Source organism: Phaethon lepturus, unplaced genomic scaffold (assembly GCF_000687285.1).
Source record: "Phaethon lepturus isolate BGI_N335 unplaced genomic scaffold, ASM68728v1 scaffold15742, whole genome shotgun sequence".
Taxonomy (NCBI): domain Eukaryota; kingdom Metazoa; phylum Chordata; class Aves; order Phaethontiformes; family Phaethontidae; genus Phaethon; species Phaethon lepturus.
In genome coordinates, this window is record NW_010524218.1 from 16,307 (window position 1) to 43,224 (window position 26,918).

The following is a 26,918-nucleotide window of genomic DNA, read 5'->3' on the forward strand; positions in this document are numbered from 1 at the left end:
TATTGGAAACTTTATACTGCTGCTGTGGAAAAAAAAAAATTCTCCTTCTCAGGAGACTTCTCCTTCCTGTCTGTGTGGTGGTTTCTATTATCCCTTTGAAGTGCTGTAGCTGCTAGTTGGTAACTGTATTTCTTTCCAAGACATATGCATTAGCAGGGAAAATGGTTTTTTTCCAACATAGTGATGACTCATCTCAAAAGAATTTGCCTTTAAAAGAAGTAGGCTCGTAAAACTCTGGGTGTCGGAATAAAACTCACCCTTCATTCACTATAGGAGTCAATGGAAGGACTGAACTACTACTGAGTATACCAGTGTATGTATACTTTTCTGCTGTCATTGGAGTCCTACATCCCCTGTTTTGTAAGTCCTACATAACTGTTATAGGGCATGAAAAAGCCATAGGCAGAGAGTTTGGAGGACAATTTTTTTTCAGAGTTATGGTATTACAGGGAAAGCGACAACAGAGCAAAGCTAATCTCTCCTTTTAACTCATGCTGATTTTCAGAACTGAAAAGTTATGCAGAAGACCTCCCTGTGAATTTTCTTCATGGTTTTGCTATGGATCCTGGTTCTATGTATACACAAGTTTTCTCCTTTCTTTCATATGTGCAATGTAGGTTTAATATTTTGTCCCAACTCACTTTGGTCTTGCACTTTTTTTCTTTTTTTTTTTTCTTTTTCATTGGAGATTATGTTTGGCTAGTGACGTTGCTGACCACTGCCCATTCTGGAAAAGTATTCAGCTGGAAGAGTCTAATTCCCCAAGTGTTGATTGCCACCATGACAACAGCCAGGCCAATCAGGTTTACACCCAGGCCAGCTTTCACCTACAAAAGCAAAATGCATCAGAGCACGATCAATGACAACAGTTAACACAGAAAAAAGAAGGCTGTAGGTGTATGTATGTATGTATACTGACGTATATATAGTTATGAATTATATATATTGATTTCTAGAGCCAAAAAAACCACAGTGAGCGTTATGTATCAGAGTGCACATTGTGGGACTATTCAGGAGTAATAGTCAGAGGTTGACGCAGCTCATTGGGAAACTGCTGAGTTGGTTACTTGAACTTCTCAATCAGATAATCATATTGGGGTATCATACCACACATGTCAGGCTGATAACTACATGACTTCCTGTGGAGCTATGTGATAAATCTAATTTCTCATGCTCTCCTGTGCTTTTCCTAACAAGTCAAGGCAAAGGATTGTTTACTTCTGTTGAGTGAGCTCTCTTTCTTATCTGTGAAAAAATAATGATGAGAATTGTGCGTATCCTGCAGCAGATGTGTAGATGTTCTTAACCTAACTTCTTAACCTGAGAGCTTGGTCACATAAGAGCAGTGCAGATCAATATGACTTTATATTAGCACCAACATCATCGTTGTTATTATTATTATTATTGGCTGCTGGATGTAATGGGGACAATGTGTTCAGGTTTCATGAAGCATGGGAGGATATACCCAAACTCAAGACTCACCATATCTTTAATCTGGCAGTGCCCATAACTGAAGACAATGGCATTTGGAGGATTACCCACTGGCAACATCACCGCAAATGAGATACACATGGTGACAGGAATTAGGGTATATAAAGGGTTGATGAGCAAGGTTTCTGACTGGAAGGAGAGAGGAGGAGAGAGATGTCACTTAACCAATAAAAGCCACTGCTCATACTTTGGATGTAAAGGACCCTCTCTGCTTTACATGAAGAAAACAAGATTCTGTGAACCTTACCTCCCTAGTTTCTAAATGTGAGTGTGGAAGTCTTTTTGTTTGTTTTATAGAGTAGTGCTAGAATTTGGAGCTGGTCATGCTCCAGGGATTTCTCTTGAGCCATTTTACACTAGGTGAGGGTAGAGATTGCTACTATTAGGCCTTCTTTGCTCTTTCCTCCCACTTGTTTTCCATGTCATTCTATTGTGTCTTCTGGACCTTAACACTGACTGCCACTTCAGTCTTCATCCAAGAGAAGTCACAACATGTTGGCATGAAGAACTTACTTTCTTCAGTTGCTGAAGATACTGAGGCCGTTATGTGAAGTCCTCCTGAACAGTCATTAAGAAAACTAGTAGTTTGTGGTCCAAGCTTGCATGGTGAGAAGGCAGTGGTGATAGAATATTCTTTATAGTGGTCTGGAGAATTGTTCTTCCACTGTAGCCTTCAGTGGTGGTGAAATTTTGCTTTTTTGTTTACATTACTATGGCCTAGTCTTATGTCAGAGGGAAAGGGAAGGGTATTCACAAGGCTAACCAGTTTGGAGAGGGAAGTGTCTACAGGTTACTTTTACAGTCAAAAAACAGAGACTGCCTTAAGATGGCAGTTCAGACTACTAAAAGTAGATTACTGCTCTAAATTTATCTTTAGAAGAGTCTCCTTCTGCAGGGAGCAGAGGTAAATTTGAGTTATAAACCATAAACATAAACTTATAAACCATACAAACATAATTGCTTATTTTCACCTGACCATATCTTCATATTACCTCAGAGCAGTTCATATAATGTACTCTGGGACCATCTTGTAAAATTGTTGTAAAAGGGAAACACTGTTAATGACCTGCATTCTTGGTAAGAAAGGCTTCACATTACTTAAAAGAAAAGAAATAAGACAGTCTTCTGTAACTGCTATTCTAATATAGAATGAACTTTGTATCTCTTTCCTCTGCCTTTGTCACCAGTCTCCTGATTTTTTTCTGTCCCTTACAAACATCTCTGCTTTCCATTTTGGATGATAGTATGCTTACCAGATCATCCCCTTAATTAATCTGATATAAAATTCACTACTACAGCCTTTTCTTACCAGTAGTGAGTGGGTGACCACTAAGTAATGAACAACACATTTAAAATAACATTGATAAGAGTATCTCAAGCTTTATGTGGACTTCACCTGTCTTGTTGATTGTACCATCACCTTTTCTTACACTCAGACTATGCACCTCTCAGTGCAGGAGATATGTTTTCACTTTGAGAGGTATTAAAATGATTTCTTGTTGCTAAATTATGCTTTTGTCTGCCCAAGTTTATTAATTTTCCTAAACCCAAGACTGCGGAACTGTAGCTTGGGAACTGAGGCTGGGTTTCATGTCATCGGAATACCAATACCCTGACGTGCTGAAACATTCCCACGAGCCTGTCAGGAAACAATAGATGAAAAATGTGATTGTTTTTACTCACCATGCTGCACAAAATAGGCAGAAAGATGGTTATGGTTGCTGGATTACTAACGAACTCTGTTACCAGGGACACCAAAATGCAGGCCAGCAGAGTTACAGCCCAGTAGGGAAGGCTGCTCAGAGAGAGCATTTGGCGTCCAATCCATGTAGAGAGGCCAGAGGTCTGGGGAAAGGACAGAAGCACAAGAATGAATAAATACTTAGTATGTTTGTAAAACAGCTTGTTCTCTTTGGGGCAGTTTGGATCTGAAAATCCCACCAGCAAATAAACAAAGTTTAGGTCAATGCTTTCTGCATTTCCTTTTGTTCAGTAAACTGGATTTCACTGCAGTGCTTAACAAATAGTTGTCCGTAGTAACGAAGAGATACATTTGTCAGTTAATAACATTAAAAAGGCATCGAGGCTGATCCTCGCTCTTTCTTCAGCATGGGAACTGGAGTATTGCAAATTGGTGATGAAGCATTGCACAGTCTGGGTAGAATTCATTTTGAGATTAAAATACACAAATTTAGTTGTCTGCATTTAGGAGTCTATAGGAGAGCTAGATGTGTATTCATGAATTATACTGACTGTAAATACAGTCAGTAGAGCCTAGAGTATGATTTGTCGAGTCAGCGCTAGGAGCTTGAATCAATTGTCTAAAAAGAAGCATCCAGTGGCAGCTGAGATGTTCCCCCTCTGTCTGGTTAGCTGCTAGTTGAGAAAGTGTGAGGTCTCACTCAGATCCTGTGTCATGTGTGCCAGCCTCTCAGGAATATCTAGATATTCTAAAGCGTCTGAGATGGCAGATGCTTACACAATTGACTTGAGCCCTAACCATCTTTTTGTTACCTAGATAGCTGTCCATTGAGTGCAGGGAGTAGGGACTAGGTTATGTACCAACTTGAAAGTATCCATGTTGTAAATCCAAACTAAGGAGCATACAAAGGGATAAAAGTCCAGGTTTATAATTTTTTCAGGAAGAATGATGAAAATCTAAATCAGTACCTTGCATCCAGCTGCTAAGGCATAACCTCCTCCAACCAACACTACAATCTCCCAGGGCATGGTCTTCTGGAAGTCCTTCCAAGTAATGATGGGATCCAGTGTGTTAATGTCTGTTGACTTTTCACCATCTCCTATATCAAAATAAAGCAAGTGTGTGAGCACTATTACATTGGCCTTTTTGCAAAGATCTTCACATTTTTCACACTAGTAGGAATAATGGAATCCATGGGAGTTATCTTGAGAACTATCTGTGAGAGTGGCGAAGCAGCAGCACATAGCCTATTTTTCTGATTAGCTCGGCCTCAGAAAATGCAGCATATTAATTCCAAATGTCCTGACTTCCCCTTGGCTGCTCTGTTGATGTGGGTAGTTATAAACTCCTGTGTTGCATTACATAGGTTTTTGAGGGACTATGTACAATAACAAAAAAGGAGGTTGATCAAGGAAAGGCTGGTATCAGAGGAGAAACTGAACCCTGACCTTCCACAATAACAATCTCTTCTTGGAACATTTTACAGAGAACAGAAAAATGTCATTAAAGGCACTGGGAAATGTGCCAGATCTCTTTCTTGCTGCATCCTTCTCACCTTTTTCCCTTTTTCCAAAACATGGTTTTTTTGCTGGAATCAGGAAAAGGAGAAACCCAAGAAATACAGAGACAGTGGCATCAGTCCGGTAACCTTTCCTAGGAGAGAAACAGTGGAATTATTATAAAAACACAGTAACAGAAACATTTCTAAACAAGGTACATGGTTCCAAGAAAAGTATTGCAGGTGAAATTGTATTTCCACATCTGAAGTCTTACTAACAGCCCACTAGAAAAATATGTCTGCATGTCAAGGATACAAATTTGATTTTTTGCCATTTATTAAACTGACTTCTGTAGCCACCTTCAATCACTGCTCAACAATTTTTAACATTCCAGTGAAAAAAAAGAAATCCCTTTTGGTTTACAAATCTATTAGAGGTACAGAAAAATAGTGTGTTTACTAGAAGCAAGAAACAGTAAACGTTCTGGGTAAAAGCCAAACCCAAGTGATCCTTTAGAAATGAACTGTAGAATGATTTTAAATTAAATGTTTAAAACTCATTCTGAAAAAGTATTTTGAGGACTACCAAACTCCAGATATCCTCAGGAAATCCAAATACTAGAAATTGTTTTTCTAGCATAATTAGGATGAAAAATTAAAATAATTCTATAAAGTAGAAATGTAAAGAAAATTTAAGTTCAAATAATTTATTCTTTGTTATGCATTGTCTTTATAGCTACTTTTAATATAATTTGTTTCAACATTATTTAAAATAAAAGAAAAATTATTTGCTTCAGTCACCATTCTGTATAATATGTAATTGAAATTGGCATTTTCTTGATATAAATTATCTTCAGAAAAATACACTTTTTGTCAAAAATTATTTCAAATAAAATTGAAGAAAGATATATGAATTATAGTTGCAATCTATTCCAGTGACAACTTCTCTATGAATGCACTAAAATGTTTTAACTTCAAAATATGACCCTACAATTTTTTTTTACATTTGAAATATGTTTATTTTACTTTCTCTACTTAACTCACTCTGCTTACTGAGAAAGAATACAATTTGCTGCCATGTGGACAGATGTAGTTTAAAAAGCAAAAATCCTAGTTTTTGAATAAAGACTTTATTTTTCACCACCTTGTTAAAAGTGGCTGGTGATGTTTTAAGGCCAAAAATTATTGCAGAAAGTCAGAAGATGCAAGGCCACATTCTTTTTCAGTTGTTTAGGGAATTTCACTTACTTCTCAAAAAAAGATGACCATCCTGGTACAAAGCCAGGCTCACGAGTAAACCAAAGCAAGGTCATTAGAATGAAGAAAAATCCAGTCACCATCTCAGGATAACTAGAAACAAAAGCAGAAATAAAAGCCAGGAATTAAATCCAAGGTCTGTGTGAAAATCTGAGAGCAAATTCCAGAAGAAGCAAGAAAGTAGAAATCAGTTCCAAAAAAAGAATAAAAAACATATGGAAAATAGAAAGGAAGATTAGTTTGAATTAAAGAATTCTCCATTTCAATCCCAGCTGAGAACCTTCTAAACCCAGTAAAATTAGGTTAAAAATATCCATCTGTATTTGCAATTCAATCATTCATGGGCGAGACCTGAAGGAAAATATTTATGAATGCTTGTTTTGTATTTGCATTATTAACTGATTAAACATGTTAATAAGGTAAAGTTCATGTTACTATTCCACTGTGAACACTTTCTTTTAAAAGTGTAGAAAGTGTAAGAGCAAATGTAAATTAGCACAGATATTTTAAACACATGGAATAAATATAAGGTGACTTGAGGATACTGAGTTTTAATTTAGTATAGTTTTAAATTTAAGTATGGTTTCATATTTAGGCACAGTCTGAACAACAGTCTAGATTCAGAGTTGATCATATCCAGCAAGTTCACCTGTCAGCATTTCAGCTGAACAACACAAAAATGCTTTGGGATGAATGGATTTTATAAGGTATCATCCCTTTTGAAAAATTAAAATTTTGCAAAATAATCTTTTCAAGAGACATTTCTTGCCACCATGAATAACAATCATGGGCAGCTGGCAGGCTGTACATCTCATGGTGTGGGAGATTTCTGCAAATCCTTTGTGAACAGTGGACTTCTATCCACCAAAATAAGTATGTGCCTGAATTGGGAAGGGAGGTCCTTTAATGATTTAGTTCAAAGATAGAGACAAACCTTGAGTCAGATGACCTTTGGACCCTGGTATAAACCTGAATCTTTCCTTTTATGTCCTTTTTCTTTAGAAATAAATGAATAAATAAATGCATGCTTGTAACAAAGTCTTTGATTGTAGTTCATTTTTGCATTTAGTTCTACTCCTATCTTAGAAAGGAGGAGAAAGAGCTGACAGTTTAAAAATAATTTACATGAGACAAAGGCAACACAGTGGGCAATCTGAGAGGATGGTCCTGCTGAGAGAGGCAAATTCCTGAGGAAGACAGATCTGGTTTACCTAACATTTCCCAGTTTCTTATATTCTTCTTGAATTCTTCTCTCTGACATTTCTTCCCGTTTGGTCTTCTTCTTCTTGCTCACAGAACAGGTCTCTCTAAAACTGAGGTAGATAGGACAGTAAAATTAGACAAGGGCATCAAATGAAAAAAAAAGTCATTAAAAATAACAGCTGAAATATAGTAACACTGAAAATTCTAGCTGCCAGAGGCTGTTGGAAGATGTGACTGGGAAAGACTGGCCTGATGACAATGGGAAGGGAAACTATTGCATGTGATCTTTGCATAGTCTAGTTTCCAAATCTTCCGAGAATCAATTCTAGACATAGTAGGAAGGTCCCCAGGGTGCTCTGAGTAATACTGACTGGTATCATGGAGCCATCACGAGCTGTGGCTGGGCTCCCTTTGTATAGGCTTCCTCAAACCGCTGGTGGTGGCTCCAAAAAGGAAACCTCCAAAGGCTATGGCTAATTTCTATCATCACGTGGAAAGACTGTGACAGAGGCCAGCTATGAATACAATTTTTAACGGGGGAACTATATGCTTTCCTGTCGGATCAGGGGTATCCAACACATACGGGGCCCGGTCTCGCTTTTGAGCCCAGGTTTGACTTGAATATTCAGGATTCACTGTAAGTAAAAGGGGAAAGCTGTGCTGAGGACCCCAACAGCTTTCATGACCCGTCTGCTTCTACTAATACTAGCTGTTTCTAACCAGGCACGATCGGTGTAGCACCAAATTGCCTCTGCCACGGAGGCCAAGGCAATCAGCCTCCTGTTTTGTCCCGGTAAAAAAAACACCTGTGCTTCTGCCGGGGATATAAAAGCACAAGCATATTTCATAGCGAAATATGTTTAAACCTGCTCTACGTTTATATGAAAATAGGTGAAGTCCTTTGTTTATTCAGATTGCCTTCATACTATAACAAAGCCTGGACATTCTTAATTGAAATTAAGGTACTTGCAAGCTCACTTGAACCTTTTCCTTTTATTCTTTCCCGTAGCATTACTTTGCTGTGCTTTGAGCCACAGATTTCTGTTTTTCCACTCCAGCTGTGGAGTGTCACACAGAGGTGTGTGGGGTGGGCTCAGAAACCTCTGCAGCTAAGCCAGTCTCAAATAGGCTGCAGGAGCAGGGACTTCAGTGAGTGAAGTACCATGGGAGCACAATGGCCTGCTTTTGTAGTCCCTGCCATTTTAATATTTCATTTGTTGCTCTACTAAAGATCCGTGCCACAGCACTGGCCCAACCATGGGCTACAATCTCCCTCCATGTATCTGGATAAGGCCAGGTTCTCAAAGGGATTGAGGTAGCTCGAGATGAAGGCAGGCCCTCTCTAGTTAACAAAAAGCCTTAAATGGGCTTTTCATTTCACTTGTAAATGAGCACCTATGTGACACTTGTTTTTAGCACACTTAGCGCTGCCCTGCACCTGTAAGTATTTAAATTTCCTTGCAAACCTTGCTATTAGGCTCTAGTAAAACCCACCAGCAGTAATGTAGCTGCTGGAAGAGCTATATGGTGTATAATGGCCAGTTCTATAGTAACGATTCCATCCTTAGCTCTGCTTTGCTGGTAAAAAATCGTTTGATGGGTCCATTATCTTTGCCCTTTGACCTAGTCTAGAGCCTAAAAAGCAAGTCTGACTTCTTGTTCCAACTGGGCCAAGTAAGAACAGGTAGATGACGCTGGGCTTCCCAGGAAAAGAACACAAACATTACGGGAATTCAGTAAACATGTATGCACAGGCATTAGGCAGCTGTTTCAATATAAGTATTTCTAGGTTTAGTAGGATGTGAAGGTAAAGTGTTGTAGCCAAACCCCTAACATAATATGTTCTTTAACGAACTGCAGTGAACAGGAGTCAGAGATTAAGGAGGCTTGGAATCAACCAGTACTTCTCAAAGAGTCGATAATGCTTCAGTCTCTGGTATTATTTAGAACAATATTAATCAACATGAGGTCTTGGATGCAATGTGGAATTTCAATTATATTTATTTAAAAAAAAAAAAAGTAATTGAAGGTCATGTTAAGGCTTGTTTCTTTTCAAGATTGAAAAAAAAGAAAGACTTACTTTAGCCTTTTCATTTGGAACTACAAGGCTCAGGAGACTGACTGAGAGAAGGACATGCAGCTATTCACCTCTAAATTACCTCTACAAATCTAGTCAAGGTCAGCAGCAAGCACAAGTCATTATAATTTTATTCATTGTCTTAGGTGAAATGAATGAGTGATGTCAGTTCAGCTTACTTTTAAGAGTAAACTAAATCAAATTAAGGCCAATTTAATTCTGAGTAAATGCATCTGCAGGACAATTTAATGCAGATTAACTAATCCACTCTAAATGCACACATTTAGTCAACTTTCATAAACTTTGCTCAGTGCCTCTGCAAAGGGAATACGTTGTAAAAACGAACTAGGAGACTGAGCCTTCTTCTTCTTTTGGGGCTAAGCGACTTGCTGGTATCAAAAGGTATTCACCTCTTAGGCTGTGAGTCTGTTCCACTTTAAAGAGAAATATATATGGAGTCTGTTTACCTTGAATTTTAACTGGTCTTACATTAATTTACTTGAGCTGGAGGCAGATCTGAAAAGTAACTTGTTCACTTGCAGTTATTTTTCTATTCATCTTTGCAGCTGTACTGTTCCAAAAGGGCTTTTAACAAGATTTTTGGTCCACAATGGGATTCTCACAGTTATGGGAGTCAAAAAAATCAGTTGAATGCACAGTAAGGGTTTCCATCGGCAATACCTAGACATTCCACTCTGAAGCAGCAGTACAGTACACTGCTGCCTGTGCAGCTCAGCTAAGCAATAAGATTCTCTCCGGTAATTGTTCTGGCAAGAAGGAGGAAGTTGTGCCTTAGTTTTTGTCATTTGCAACTGGAAATGCCTTTGAGACATGTTCTAAAGGAGCCACAGATGTCTGCTTTCATAAACCATGCATCTTGAACAACCTAAACTCACTTGCAACCCAAGAACAGCCAATGCATCCAGAACCAAGTAAGGACCAACATGATGAGGGAGATGGGGAAACTGAACAAAAACCAGGTTCCAAAATTCACCACTTCAGCATTTGGGTAGTGGCTGTAAAGGAAAAAAAGGATGCACAAGAAGTTAGAACAGTAAAAGGACAGGCACTTCCAATATGCATAGTTACACATACACACACACACATATATATATTTGTCATGGCATGACAGAAAAATTGCATCAGTAAGCATTTGCAACAGCTGCATTACATGTGAATAGTGAAAACAATTCCCAAACAATGTCAATCATTGACCACACCTGACCAACAGATGGGCCATATAGCACTTCAAAGCTTTAAGACCAGATGGTCTGGATTGTCTAGCCAGTTTCAAAAACCGTTAGAGTTACTAGGAGTGAAATTCTGGCCCTACCTGTGCTTTTTGTTAATGCTCTTTTTAGTGTTGGTAGACTTAAGAATGATTTCACCCAGAATGTCTTTGTATGTATCACGGACCACACAAATAATGACTATTATCTGCTGGGCTCTGACAAAGATGTCTTATATGTGCATTTGTTGGAAATGTCATAACAGCAAGATCTTTGGAAATTCTGTAAAATCCAAATGGTATGGCTTCTGAAATTAGTTTTCTTTGCTACCACCATTTCAGAGAGAGAAATGAAGGATACCATGGCAGCAGTACAGTGGTAGATGATCAGAATCAGGTTTGAGCTTGGACACATATCTGTGCACGAGAAGAAGTACCACCAGCCTTCTGACAGAGGTAACATTCATGTCTTTGAGAGCCCTGGGCATATATGATAAAGGAAATAGCTGACCAGGGAGCTGCTTCCCATCTTCTCTGAAGCAAATGTGTAAGGCCACATTCTAAGTCTAAGTTTGTTTATTTTTGCATAACATGTTGAGCAGCCCAAGTACAACTAGTGATGCCTCTAGGTTCACCATAAGAACTTGCTTTCTAAGAACCCACAGAACAACTTGAAGCTTATTTTATGACATTTCTTCTTTTGTGAGCATTTCTCTTTGTCGTCTTTGCTCTATCTTCATGGATTTAGTGCTTGCTTTTCCAGGGTGCCTGCTTGCCTTCATGATAATCAGTTTGTAAAATCAAAAGAAGTTGCTGAAGAAAAATAAATGTTACCACATGCTGAGGAATTTGTATTTTGCATGGGAGAAAGACATGGATATGTGTTAAATTAAGCTCCCCCTTTCAAGCATTAACCATTAGTAATAACATTAGAGTAGAAGAGGTACCAAAATTGCCTTCAGAGAGACTGTCTTACAAGGGTTCCTTGAGGTAGTAAGTAACCCATGAGAAGAGCCACAGAGATGATAATGACCCAACCACCATTCTCACACAACTACAATATCACTTACTTGTTGAAGTGCTCTAAGAATATGAGGCTAGTGGAGGTCCCTATGATGGTTGTCAGTCCTCCAATGGTTGCCGCGTAGGAGATGCTCAGTGAGAGGCATTTACAGACCATATGGTCATGTCTGCTCTGATACCGGTACTTAGTGCTCAGGCCCAGTTCTGAGGGCTTGGGAGGCAGGACCAATATCTGAGCCTGTGAGGGGATACATTCACCAAAGCAAGCAGGTGATCAGAACTGCAACCCAACTTGCTCTAATGCCATTATGACGCTGGTCTCAGAGAAACAACAGGCTTGTGTAAGAGAGGGAAGATTTTTATTTACAGGGATTAACTGGGATCAGAACTAGAAACCTGTCCAGGGACCTAAAATTGCCTGGTCTGTGGCAGAAATGTAGGACAAACAGTAATAAGACTTCTGGCTATGGTTTGGGCCAGCTCCAGTTCTGACTGGAACCTCAGCGGGATAGCAAAATCCTTTGTGGGCTGCAGGGGTGGGATGCCAGCACTGCAGGAGCAGGAATCCCTAATCCTTGAGGCTTATGAGCAGCCACCAGACAAATGCTTGGTGGACTTTTTGCACTTATACTGGCTCAAGGCCTCTAATTAGGAATTGAGTGCTAGAGGTCTCGGAAAGAGCATGAAAAAGGCTGGGAAATAGGAATATGAAGAAAAAGCAGGAAAATATTGCTCCAAAAGAAGCTTTCTTAGCAGTGACAGGAAAGTCTCCATGTTGGTAAATCAAGTTCTTGCACTGGAAAAAAAGGTACAGTACTTCAAAGCAACCCAAAGCTGTAATTTCGGATCAGAAAAAAGGCAGCAAGTGGTTCAGATAGATTTGTTAAATTTATTAATTTGGATTTAGGTTTATGTAGTAAAATCAGTCATGCTATATGTTCATCATCATCATGAGGGTACCCTGGCTAAAATCCCTGTGGGTTAAAAGTGAAGTGAGTATATTTGTTGCAAAATAACCACTGAATGTGTATAGGAAATGGGTATAAGAGGGAATTAAGTATCAGGAACAGCACATAGCCTTTTTTCTGGAAACATATACTCAGACTCTTAAATTGTGAATGCAAATCTGTGTGTTGATTTTAGCCTAATCTTTCCTGAACATCAACTTATGCCATTAAGATACTACGTAATTGTAGTCCAAACAGCAATCTCTTCTTGGATCAGCTCAAGAGAAGCAGAAATACTGGAATGGACTGATGTAATGGAGGATTTTTAGCAGGCGATATTTGACAAGACAAAAAGGAGGTGGATGCTAAGGCTATCTAATGAACTGCCTAATTAAATGGTCCATGCCTGCTGATGGTTTAGTTCTGAGTATGACATTGTGTAATCAAGGACTGTTATTTTTGAGGTGGACTATTTTTCAAGGGGGCTTTGCAGAAATTAAGTGCATAGAACAGCCAAATAAGGCAAACTTGTGATCACATTACTGAATGTAAAGCTAAATTAATTGTACTAGCCATTGGGGGAGGGTTTTCTGAAAACAGCTGTGCTGGGGGCCTCTACATGTTAGTAAGAACTAGCAAAAGGGCCAAGCCACAACTGCTGTAAAATGATGGAGAATGATTCTACGTAACACAGCTTTCAAGGAACAAATATGAAACAGTGGGGAGCGGCTGATGTTCATATCTGTTTTTCCCCTTGCCCCCTGGGTCTAACATCTCCTTACCTGAGGTAGGTGCTGCCCATTGCTCTTGGAATTCATCGTTCCAATAGGGTTGGCTATCATGTGCACACCATTCATACTCTGTAGGGAGGCAAATGCCTTTGGATTAGCCTTTCTTCTGTTCCTAGGAGCACTTAGATTAGAATTGATGATGCTTTGTAAAGGTCATGGGTAGTAGGATTTTGAAAAAAAACAAAAACAAAAACAAAACAAACTAAAATTTCAGCTGTAAACATTACACTGGAAAAAAAAAAAAGATTTAAAAAGCCCAACAATTGGATTTTATTTTAAAGTGATCTTAAAAGTCGAATTATAATAAGCTGAGGTCTTCTCCCTCTGCCATGTAGGAGAATCTAACTGATCCCTTGCTAGAGGTTATGACTTTGTGATATGTGTAGGTTCTTCTAGTAACTGAGGGGTGTCAGCTGCAGAAGCTGACAATACCTGGACAATAAAAGATCGTATCTGAACTTACTGGAAACCACACGGAATTGTTAGTTTGCTGACTGGATCTCAGGATCTTTAGCTATAAGTACAAAAAACACCACAAAAAACACTACAGAGTTCCCCAACTTGATTTGGGCTGCTAGGTTAAATACAAAGCAGGACATTCTGCAATGTGTACTCTCTGCCAATAACCACTACTCATTTGAAATAAAGGAAACAGCAGTTTGTTGCAGACCTGTGTGGACTCTGCTCTGATGGTTCCTGCATTAGAAGACAGTGTAGCTCAGAAGATACTACCTATGACAATACCTTTGAGTGCATCAAGGAGCTGAAGTCAGTAGTAGTAGCACTAAAAACAAAGAAAGGAAAATATACTTTAAAAATGCCTGTTCACCCAGCTCCCTCAAAAGGCACACATCATGGGTAGAAGGGGCAACATTTGTGGGAGAGAGAGTGCCTACTGAAATGGTGAAGAATACCATTTATTAGTACCTCTTATGTGATGTCTTGGCCAGATACATAAGAGTCATCATTATGTTTCACAGCTCGATCTCTAGCTGTGTAGCAATGGGGTTCCACCACCATGCAAGAAAAAATACATATTCTAGGCAGTATATGCCCCATTCTAGGAATGGACTCCATTCACAGTGGAGTGAATCACCAGGCCATCCCGCACTACCTCTGTCTTGTTCTACTCAAGTTCTTCCTCCACCAACCTCTCTGATGCTGTTTCTGAGCACCTACCTGTACCACATTAAAGCCTGCACTAAAATCTGTCCTGTGTGGCATGTGGACCATGCAAACAATCCACTGAACGTTTACTTCAACATTGAAAACAGATTTCATTCCAGAAGATGTGCTACTTTTCTTTTCTCATCAAATTTCAAGCTCTTTTTCAAGTAATACTATTTTAATAATAGTTCTGTTATTAAATATGCCACACATACTCTTCAGTAGGGCTTAAAGGGATTTATGGCACAATGCCAGACCGAAAATTTGATTCTATATGGCACAGAAAATATGGCTGGTATAAAAAAAAAAAAAACAGAGGGAATATTGGAGAACCCATTAGTCTCCAGACTAATGAGAAAACTATTTAGATCTTACAGCTTAAAGTCATCAACCTGTGCTGTTTCAAAGATAATGTTTGTTTTAAAGTAAATTTTTAAAGGTGTAACAACTTGTTTCTCTTTTATTTTGAGCAATTGTGAACAAAATAGGAGCTCGAGAAGGAATTGTGTAATTTATTCTCACACCTTGTAAGAAGATGCTCTTCAGGATTTAGCCTATAACATAGTTTTCAGGCAATGACTTTGTATATTCTCCTGAGTATCTTGAAATGCTGGTTAATTTGATAATTTGACAAAGAAATTAGTCCTTTCCTTGATTTGCCCTTTTCACCTTACTAGATTTTACCCCAGATAGAGACCTGACTGAAACTGTAGTGTTTCAAACTTCTGAAGAACTTTGTGTATATTAAAAGAAATATTTTACATTTTTTGGGGAGGGAGGAGGGGTAGTTTTTGTTGGCCCCCCTTTCCCCTCCCCCCTCCTTCTCCCTCCTCCTGCTCTCATCTCTCTCTTGAATGCTTTTGTCAGTTCAGGTTTTCCTTAGGAATCCTCTGTAAGTGTTTTCCCTCTGGACATGTCCTGTGGGCACTCCACACTGTGCTTGGATCCTCTCCATCACTGTTCCTTCAGGGCAACAGAAATAAAAATCTGTGGACATCATTCTCCTACAGCACAAACACAGACTTCAAAAGAAGGTCTTTCAAACCCTGAGAAACATTTTCCTTCTCTCTAAAATGGCCATAGTTTTAAAAAATAAATGAAACCTGTGAAGCTTTAGTGAGAACCAGACCACTAGGGTCCAGAGGAGGGCCACAAAAACAATCAGAGGGATGGAACACCTCTCCTATGACAGGCTGAGAGAGTTGGGGTTGTTCAGCCTGGAGAAGAGAAGGCTCCGGGGAGACCTTATTGCAGCCTTCCAGTACTTAAAGGGGGCTTAAAAAATAAGATGGCAACAGACTTTTTAGTGGGGCCTGTAGGGATCGGACAAGGCGTAATGGTTTTAACCTAAAAGAGGGTAGATTTCAACTAGATCTAAGGAAGAAATTTTCCATAACGAGGGTGGTGAAACACTGGCACAGGATGTCCAGAGAGGTGGTAGATGCCCCATCCCTGGAAACACTCAGGGTCAGGTTGGACAGGGCTCTGAGCAACCTGATCGAGTTGATGATGTTCCTGCTCCCTGCAGTGGGGGGTTGGTCTACATGACCTTTAAAGGTCCCTTCCAACCCTAAGATTCTATGATTCCATTAATCCCATTTCTCATATAAACCTTCCTTTGTCAGTCACATCTAAAACATTCGCTTGTAAGCTTCTGCTTGCCCTTCCTGGCTCTACTTCTGGATTCATCTCATTGCAACCTGTTTAGGGCTCAAATCTCCAGTTGTGATGTATAGGGTTCATTCTTACTCCTCATTGATGAAGATAAGCTCCAGTGAAGGTTGGCCATGCTTTTCGCTGAGACCTGCAACGAAGGAAGAGAAAGCAGCCCTTGGGGTAAGAGCTCAGCTGAGCCCCTGGGCCACACCACTGAACCTGGAGAAGCTACTGCAAATAAAGGCTTGTCCAAACCCTCACAGGTACTCTGTGACTCTTATGCAGCCTTTTGTTGTGTCGTATTTTCCTGATCACATGCCTCTGGCAATTAAAAGGCTATTATACTATGACATCATTTTCAGCCTGGAATCTGTGAATTAAAAGAAGACAGAGATTCTTTTCTTCCCAAATCCTTTATTTTTGGGAAGGAATGAACAAAACAAACCTTAGAGATCTTAACATTTTTTTTTTGTGGCACCTGCTCTGACCTGGGCAGCCTGGAAGGGTAGAATGGGCAAGTGTGGGATTGTCACAGAGCACACTTTTGGGCTTCTTCTTTGACTTTCTTCTCAGACATTTCCTTACAACCCTGTAAAATCCTATGTCCTAAGAGTTTATGACACAAAAACTCTGGTACCTGCCCTCATTCAACATAAATAGTTTCCCAACTCCAATTCTCCCATCACCTCTTGAAACTTTCTTTCACTTTTTGAAAAAAAAAATCAAAGTACCAAAAGAAAGAGTACGGAGCAGTGTCTTTGGCAGTACAAGTCAGACAGCTCTGACCCAGATAGAATTTGAATAACGTGTATCAACAAGTCTGGTCACCGATAGACAAATGAGAAAAGAATGGCCAATATCGACAAATACCTATTGGCTCGTTTTCTTCAATAATGGTGCTGCCTGCAGTACTGATGACCTCATGCTCCTCCTCAGCATTCACTAGCTCCTGGAGCACTGCCTCCACGATTGGCATCACCATGGCTGTGCTGGATGTGTTGGAAAGCCACATGGAGAGCACCGTGGTGCAACACATAAAGCAAAGAAGCAACCTGGAGTACAACACAGGGAAACCTTCTTGAGGCACTTTCAGAACTATCAAAGGCCTTGTTGCCTAACATTTTTATTAGTCAACTGATAAGTACATGGGGTCTTATTCTTTTTGTGGGTGCCAAAATACCATGCTGTGCACAAATAAAATGCTGCCCTTGTGCTGAGAACTGTCATAAGACAATGTATCATTGGAAGTTGTTTGCTGCTGCACGTGGAAATTAGCATGTGAGGTGAGAAACAGTGATTTTCAGCACATCCAGGATTTAAGCATCCTTTTGTGTCTGCTAAACTACAGGCAAAGAAGGAACAAAGAGACTAAAATCAGTATCAATAAAAAATAGAAAGCAAAGGGACAACAAGCCAAGGAGTAGGAGGTAGCAGAAAGAGGATGAGAAAATCTGTAAGCTTTCAAACTGAAAGGAAAGGTGGGTAGGAAAAAGAGCCCTAAACTAAGCTAGCTTTTGCCCGGGGATGGGAAAGTCAGAGTTGTTATTTGCTCTTTCAAGCTGTTGCTGTCAGCCTCAGACTACCCTGACGTCAAAGGTTCACTCACATGCCTGGCTTTGCTCCAGCCATCATGACCATGCGCAGGGCAATTCGCTTGTGGAGGTTCCACTTTTCTACAGAAGCTGCCACACAAATCACACCCATGAGGAGCAAAGTTGTGTTCTTGAAATATTCGGCAGCCACCTGCATCAAGGGTGAGCAGGAAACAGTCAGTTAAAAAAGGGGTGACTGCCCGACACAGAGAGCGTGCTGAATGAGAAGAAAGATGGTATTGCAGAGTCTTTTCCCTAGAGAAAGAATGACAGGGAGCTGGAGAAAATGAAAAATTCATAAGTCAAAATGCTTTCTTTAATCTCTTTCATGTTGTGCTTACAAATAACAAAGGTCTACACCCACTTCTTTCTTAGTAGGTTTCTCAGCTTTGAAGAGATCAAGAGAAATGTTATTTCTTTGAGCCAGATGTTCCCTGCCCGCAGTTAATGATACTCAGCTAGGCCCAGACTGAAACAGCCACAGACCAGCCTCTGCACTGAAGGCAGCTTATTCATGTGCTTCATCTGCTTTTTCATTCTAGAGATGTCATTGTCTATCTTATTTGTATTTCCTATGTTTTGTTCAACTGTTGGGCAAAATGTGGCATCCCTATAACCTACAGCTTTAGAAAAAAGTCCTTTGGGACATGCTCTCGGAATGCAATAAAGAAAGGTTGGGACATTGCTGTGATGATCAAAAAAACCCTGTGCCAAAAATTCTCACAATGGAAATCCACCTCCATTGTATCAGGAAAATAGGGCAAGATTTAAAAAAAAGAGAACTTTAAATTAAGGGGAATGAGCAAAAATCATCAACTAGGTCAGGAAAAAATTCAGAGATCACTGGTGGTCCTCCAAACCAGCATTTTTGAATGTGGGACTTGCTAAGATATGAGGAGATGTTCTGTGAAGTGACTGCAAAAATAACAAATAAACCAAACAGAATTATTCATGCACACACACACACTTTTGTGTGAAAGGAAACAAAATGGGAAAAATAAGTTATGAACAGATGCTTGGAGTTTAGCTAAGTTTTTCATTTCGTTCTGATGAAATCCTTCCCAAGCTGTTGCTGGAACATCTTTCCAAAAACATTGTTTCTTCAGTTTAAAACTATTCCTATAACCAAATGTAAGCCCCAGCATTTAAAAGCAATTAAAATCAGTAGAAGGAGCATTTTTTCCGCTGTCCTGAGTTATATTGATGCTCCTCCATAAAAGTGCAAGAATGACACTAATGTTATTTTGTGAAAGCTGCAACAACTTAAGTATTTAATTAAATTTATTTAACAAATCCCCATGGTGACCTAAATAGACTTGGCCATCATAGTTGTGTGCCTGGACTTTTAAATATCACTCTTTTGGCTTTCTTCCAACAGTTTCTTTCTCATTAACTTTCTTTATTTTCCTGCTACCTTGTAAAAAAAAAAAAATCTTGAACCGAATGAAAGGAATCCATCAAGCCAGCACACAAAGAATCTGTTGTTTTCCTTTATCCCTTTCACAGTAATTCTGGAGAAACAAGTGAATACTAATATTCTTATTAATACATACGGTACACATATACGACACACTGGTTCATGTTCTTAAGATCCTGTGAGTTATATGTAGCTTAAACTGCTAGGCAGGGTTTCTATGGTGCCCCAGAACAGCAGACTGGAAATACTGCAGCATCATCAGAGTTGTTTTTTTTTTTAAATACAGGGTTTTATTTCTGCTCCTAATACAAATAATACATTTTCTGCAGTAGTCCCACTGTCATTTAATTTGATATTACACTGAACTTCTGTCAGGCTGTTCTTAAATTTTCCTCCTCCAATATACTGCAGAATTCTGTAATGAAAATGTGTAACTACTTTACTTTTATGTTAGGAAAAAAGCCTGAAAATATTTAACTGTGTTGGTATGGAAATGTACCTGATTGATTGTATTACACAGTTTTTACACCGTTGGGAGGAATAAGACAGGTCATAAAACTCTTGGTTCATGCTTGACTCCATCCATTTATGGGCATGCCCAGTGCCAGATATTCAACAATTTTATGGTTGCTATATATACTTCTGTGTTCTTATCTGTATTTCTAGTCCTTATGTATCAAGTGTGAAGCCCTCTCACCCCCCCAAAAAAGAGGAAAAAAAAGCAGGAAGAAAAGAAGCTGTAGATAAAATAAAATAAATTTTTGGAATATCATGAAAGAAAACAAAATTCACCAAAAACTCAAGTGAGCAAATTCAGATCTGATCAAAGAAATGTTTTTGTACAGCTACTCCTTTGCCTTAGACCTTATGGTTACAAGGCAGCACTAAATTTACGACTTGGAAAAAGGACTAGACATTCACCTGGATAACAAAATTACCTGCTTTTAGATATGTAACCTCATGCCTTATACATCATCTATAATAAATATAATTGGAAGGAAACACTACGGTTTATCCCATCACTGCTGTTTACATGACTCTGGAGGAGAGGAAAGGTGGGATCCTTTGATGCAATGGGTTTTGTGAGTTGTTGGTGATACAGCAGCTGACAGGATGGACACCCCTTTTGGCTAATATAGCCATTCCTACATCTGCCTCCAGTAGAAGAAAGAGCTGGTTGGCCCAAGATACACATTACAAGATGCACACTTCTTCCTCCCACACCTTTTAGTCTTGCTAATCCACTAAGACTAGTTCTATTCAAATAATTAACTGAGAGTAAGAAGATTAAATGATAAAAAATTGCACACTGGTCTGACCTCACTGGACTTCATGACTCCAAAAAGTGGGTATAGGAAAGCAGGAACTAAGGCTGCTGCACCAAGAGGTACCGCTTCAGAGACCCAGTATACTGCCGTGACGATCAGCACGTAGGCACATGAAGCTTCCTGTGGGGAGAAAGCGCGGAGGTTACGCGTTACTGCCGCACCACCTGCTGTGGAAGCCTTGTGAATGAGTTCATAGGGCTCATCAGACTGAGGGCGCCTGGACTTCACAGCTCAGCAAGGACTGGATAAGAACCTCCTGAGGTGCGGCTGTTTGGGTCTGAATCTAGGCTACCATGGAAAAGGACAGTTCCAGAAGGTGACGCTAATGAAAGGTTTCGCACATAAGCTAGGGAAAAGCATTGGGATAAACATATCTGTCAGCAAAACAATGGTTCCAAGTGTATTTACAGATTTGTTTGATATCCATAATCCAGTATTTACCAAACATTCAACCATGACTCTCAGTCTGGGCCTGTGGAGCTGGTGTTTCTACACAGCGCTCTCTCCAATATTGGACAAGAACAGGAACACATAGTTTTCAGGATCAGACGAGAACGTTCACATTTGCCATAGCATGGACAAAGCTACGTTGTGACTCTTTTGAGAAATACTTTGAAAGATTGCTTTTTTAAAACAGTGTGCAAACCTACAGTTTCTGTCAGTTGATTTTATTTTCTCAGGTTATTTCCACAGACCCTTGGGAGAAGACCACAGGCCTGAAGGGCTTAGAGGCCATGGGTTAACAGTTAATCAAATAAATTTGCTACTGTCCAAGGTTAGTGTCCAACGTAGAGAAAGACATGACAGCATCACGCTGAGCATTCATGGAGAACTGGTATGTGATGGAGAAAGGTGCTATCTGCTGAATATTTTAATAGAAAAACACAGCTAGTCCATGAAAGTATTCTGGTCCATTTTTTAGATAGATACATCTTTATTTATGGCATTCAGTGGAGTTCTCCTTAGGGTCAGTTTGTTATGCTTAGAAACCTGGGGATATTTCCTGATAAATAATTACAGAAATTATCCTCAGGAAAATGGTTTTTCTTTCCTTTTCTCAAATTTGAAGCCAAGTCCTGTACTGGGTCTAACTGGCAGTGCTATGGAAGCTACTACGTCTGCACTGATTTACACCAGCTATAAATCTACCTGTTCTTCATTGTTCACTGGATGCTCTGTATGAACTTACCAACCCATATGGATTCACAGTTCACAATGGCTATTGTTTAGAAAATTCACTGTTCACGAATGCTATTTGAATGTGTTAAAATATAATTTCATTACTTTTGTTTCCTGACTAGATGACCCCAAATTAAGCAGCTTTCAAGAAGTCAGAGAAGTAATTCCCACAGATCCTTGTGCAAATCAATGAGCATGTATTACACTTCATTCTTTGCAATCAGTTTTGTGAATAAGGTGGTAAAGTCTAAAGTACAGGGATGCGGGTTCAATGGAATGAATCAATAGCTTGTATTTAAATTCATGTTTATACATGTCCTTTTTACATTACCCCTAATAAAGAGCCACAATCAGCTGTTCCTCTTTTTTTAGTACAGCTTGTAGTAGTAACAGGCAGAACACAGCCCGAAGAAAATGTTAAAATAGATTGCTATATGCCATTTCCTTTACTTGCTTAAAAATTACAGCCAAGCTTACTCAGAAACTTGGCTTTAAATTAGCTGCCAGACCTTGCTCTGACTTATTTCAGAAAAGCGTAACATTAAACATTAAATCTGATTCAAGTAAGCAGGGCCACCAAAATAACTGAAATAAGGTTATCAGAAAAAATAATTTCCTTGAATCAGGTAAACTCCAATTACTTTAGAGACTACAAAGAGTATCTGAAAGGCTAGTGGAGAAATTTAGCTCTGGATTGTTCCTCTATGGATGCACAAGTACTCTGAGCCACACAGTATGTGTTTGTTTCTCTTCCTTAGCTATTATAGAAGAGCAAGGTTGGGATTTATGCTCTCCAGTACAGGTTTCACTAGACCTCTATGATCAGGTCCTTCAGCAAAATATTACAATAAAAGATTGCACTGTAGTTGTAGCTTCATTGCTGCCAAGAAAAAATTACAAGAGAAGCTAGAGAAGGTTGGCTTAGAATGAATGAGATAGAGGTGGTTTTTTAAATATTCATGGATTATGAAGCATGTATTTTATAAAATAGAATTGCTATGTCGTTTCAAACTCCGAAGACTGATGTTCAGTTTGTAGTAACTTCAAGTGATCACGCCATAAAAAATCAAACCAACAATTTTGACTTAAAAATGGAAATAATGAAAAAAGCGAGATGACAGATGTTAGAGATTTTTAGTAAACTCTGCTAGGAAGACAAAACTATTTTACATGAAAGTCACAGAGCTGATGGACTGGCTTATAAACATTAGCCAACTTGCTGCTCAGTCACCTTTAACTACATTATAGTTCATGGTTAATATTCCACAGAGAGCAGAACATAGGGTCATTTTTGTGACCTAGTGCCTATCATCTGACATGTTTTTTTACTCATTAGTTTCTGCCAACATGCTGCAGTGTTTCCATGGCTCTGTATGACATCCAGCAGTTGTTTGAGAATAAAAATGCCTTTTAATGCAAAAACATTGATTTTATTTTAAAGCACTGCAGATGTAAGATCCAAGAAGTATGTTTTGCCAAAATTAATAAAATTAATTTCATCCTAACATAATTCAAAACTATTTTATCCTTCAAAAAATATACTTCTTTTCAATTTCTTTGAGCACAGATTGTTATTTCCTATTGCTCCTCTGTGTGTAGCAATAAAGTAGACTGATAGTAGTCTGCTGCTAAAGGAAGGAAAGGAAAAGGAAGTCGCATCTCTATCAAAACATAGCTGGGATGGGGACTGAGTCTTTGTGTTTCCTATACACTAGGCTGTAATCAGTTTACAAACAAAACTAAAATAAAGCACATTTTTAAATGGTGTAAAACTGGGTAGCAAGTACTAGGAAAGCCAAGTTTGATAATCTCCACTAAAAACTTAATCGGCTTGTCTAGCAACTTTATTTATTTTCTCAGTGCTTTAAACCAGCTCATTACCAAGAGGAACCATATTAATCTCTTCCATTTAGCTGAATAGAATTTATATATTTAGTTAATGGTTACCAGAGCTACTAAGTACTGGGCTGAAGTAGTGGCTATATAATTTTAACTGTTTTACCCTTCTCACTTCTTGTTGTACAGTTGAAAATTACTGTTAAGCCTACCTCAGGGCTTGAAGCAGGGAATAGTAAAACATGTGATGGTTGGAGGGACTTCGACCTGTCTTTAGTCAGTCCCTTAGGTGAAAAGAAAAGAGGAGCTGAAAGGAAGAAATGGCTAAAGATTGCGCAATAATGGTCATGCATAAAACTTTTGTGACTGAAACATCTGAGGATCCGAGAGTGATTAAAAAGAAGAATAAACTGTGGTGGAGATAAGCCCACTTAAGGACGTGCTTTGCATATCTTGCATGCAGGCATGTGGTTAAGCTGCGCAAAGAAGAGATAGTCTAGCCTCTGGACTACCGTCTTTGAGCTGATGGGATCACACTATAGTTCCCTCCCTTCACCTTGTGCAAATAAAAACAAAGGTGAATGAAAGTATGCCATCTGTGGCTGTTCAGAGCATATTCTGTGCTTTAGGGTCCTCCATTCTACTGATTTGGCATGTCAAGGTGTCAACATCACCTGATGTTGCAGGTCTCACAGCTTTACAGCAACTCATGCTGATTTTTAAGGAGACATCCGTATGTCCTTGATTTGGTTTAGTATCACCACAGGATCAGCGGTCATAGGAGACCCTGCGCACAACTGACTGGATTAATGTGGCATGCTTTATGGTGTCACTGGTGCCTTCATAAAAAAAACATAAAATGGGTAAAGACGAAAAAAAAAAAAAGGGTAAAGATGACAAAAAAGAGGCAAACATGCTCCCATGTCACTTAACAATGAGGGAAATGAGGACAGAATGAAAAAGACCCACAGTTTGTAAAACACACAATTTTTTTTTCTGTATGTGTCATGACCTGAAAGACACTTATGTGTGTCCCAAACCTGCTGTACAAATCGTAGTTCAGATATCAGCTTTGGAAAGTGAAGGAGAATTCAGGCAAATTTTCTTGGGTTTATTTTTTACCTAACCATTTCTTGTCACAAAATAACAGAAAAGAAGCTGTGAACGTTATTCCCATTAGCCGTATCTACAAACAGTTCTGAGTCCTTGTGCTCCCTTTGGTCGCTCTTGCCACTACCCGTGTAATGCTCCTTTGACATTTCCAGAGTTGTGCTGATATCATCAAAGAAGCTGCAAGCTGATTCCCTGCAAAAATGGAAATGTAAACCACCCGGTAACTCTGATCTCTATAAGAAAGGCAGAAAATTAATATAATTGTCTGATAGATTAAAATATAAGTCAGCCAGCAGGTGACAAATTTAATCTTCAGGTTTAAGAAGTAATCAAAAAATAGGTTGCAACAAAGTAAATACTACACTAAACCACTTGAATATTGTCAGCTGAGTTTATTTGGTGTAGGTGTTTTCTTAATAACATCATAAACGTTTGTCCAATTCTGGGACAGATTCACAGCTATACTTTGCCATCTTTGGTCATTCATGTATATATAAAGTGGATGTAAAACATCATATGATGGCCTTTCATATCACTTTGCAGTAAAGCAACACCATGAGGTGCAGAGTAAGAGCGCAGAGGAGCTTGTACCGTGTCATAGCAATTCTTGCAGCAATACTGTCAGCGGACTTCTATTTCAGCACCCATATGACGCTATTACAGTTCTCTTGGTTATTAAAGAGTTTTCTTATTGCAGCCTGCGCCTCTGAATCCAGTAGGGAGAAAATATGAGTGACAAATTTTAATGTCAAATTTTAGAGATTAAACCCTTTTATAAAACAAGCCTCTGTGAAATGGTGAGCCGTGAAGAAGAGCACAATTGTCATTCATGCCCTCTCTCTTGGCAGAAGAGGTGGACAACTACTATGAGAGATATACACTGAAGCTCAGAGCAGGAAAACTCATTCAAAGCGCAACATACGGTTCAGGGGTATAGGAACATTTCCTTTCTATGAATCCTCTATTTCTTTCCAAACAAAATACTACAGTTTTATTTTTCAAAACTGTTGTACAATTTCTAGTCCTTTGCATTGCTATTTGACAAAGTAGTAGTATTCATAAATCCTCTGGTATTAGAAGGAAGAATTAATCTTCAGCATCATAGAGGAAGGAATGGAAATTGCTGCACTGTTGAGCCAGATCTATGTCTAGCATTACGGAAGCGCCAGCTGCAGAATTTTTATACATTGCAAGTTTAAGGAAGGAATGGAAATTGCTGCACTGTTCAGCCAGATCTATGTCTAGCATTATGGAAGCACCAGCTGCAGAATTTTTATACATTGCAAGTTTTGATAAGTTAAACGTCACCATCTCTATAAGGTAGGAAAACATTGTTATTTTATGGTTTACAACATGCATAGAGAAGAGTTAACCACATGGCCAAGGGTACTCAGTAGCTCCAGAAGACTGTCAGGAGTGCAACTGCATTCACTCCCGTTCCTTGGTCTGCCTGTTAAGCACAGGCTACTCCCTCCTTTGTGTTGTTGTGTATGTCTCTGAGCCATCGTTTATTAGCCACTGCCAGAGCTGCAATGTTTCCGTAGAGGTGCCTACACCTGCTTTAGAATAATGGATGCTGTACATGGTCCTACATACCTGTGACTGAATCGTAGCCCCTGCCTCACTTGCATTGCGGTCCTATAAACCCACACTAAATTGAAAGTCCCTCCATGCACGCTTATTATCAAAAACTAAAGACACTAAAAGTATTCCTTTTAAAGACCTCTCCTTAAAGAAAATTTTATTAGATATTGTTTTGTTCCCGCTTCCACACACATATTATTATAGTAAAAGAAGAGATACAATATTTCTGCTTTAAAATAGTGCTTTACTAGCTTCACCTGGTTCTTCAGCTCTGCTCGTAACATGACTCAAGGTGGCTCTGGTTCTTATTGTAATAAGACTGTATAATATTGTGACCTTCCCAGTCCTTCAAATTTCAGTCTGTGATTTTTCTAAGAGCAATGCTTATTTAGGTTTTTGTCTGTCTTTTTGCACACTGTGGACTTGTCCAGCATGACTACCTACTGCACTCAGAGGCTTTGTTAATACGAAAAGGAAAATGTACTTACGCTGCTGGGGTATAAGAGCGGCAGAGGAAGCAGCAGAAGTGGAATGAAAACAACAAGCAAGAGATTTCTGGATCGGAGAATCTCCTTCATCATTGCCATACTCTCTTACTTTCTGGTGGATTTCTTCTTGAGTTTCTTATATGGATCTTCAGATACTCCAACTTCCACTCCACGTATTCCTTCACCTGTGCCTGAATTTCCCTGAAAGGTCTCTCACTGCCTCGTTTCCTATCCCCACCCAGTCACCTAAAGTCACTTTCTTAATTTGTTTATTCTTCAATCTGTTGTTTTGAAAATAAATCTTAATGATTTTTCAATTAAAAAGACATTCAGTTTAAGTA

General features: G+C 39.1%; 1 protein-coding gene across 1 annotated transcript; it reads right to left on the minus strand.

Moving 5' to 3' along the window:
* Window positions 1–689: 689 nt before the first annotated feature.
* On the minus strand, window positions 690–26,676 carry SLC13A4 (solute carrier family 13 (sodium/sulfate symporter), member 4). Its single transcript, XM_010282375.1, has 16 exons — window positions 26,578–26,676; window positions 20,369–20,497; window positions 17,647–17,783; window positions 16,911–17,092; window positions 16,134–16,188; window positions 13,962–14,001; window positions 13,209–13,286; window positions 11,527–11,717; window positions 10,125–10,244; window positions 7,160–7,261; window positions 5,940–6,041; window positions 4,749–4,846; window positions 4,162–4,292; window positions 3,175–3,336; window positions 1,483–1,620; window positions 690–827 (listed from the first exon to the last, which is right to left on the minus strand). Exons 1-16 carry the CDS (start codon window positions 26,674–26,676, stop codon window positions 690–692), a joined length of 1,902 nt encoding a protein of 633 aa, XP_010280677.1.
* Between the last annotated feature and the right edge of the window lie 242 nt (window positions 26,677–26,918).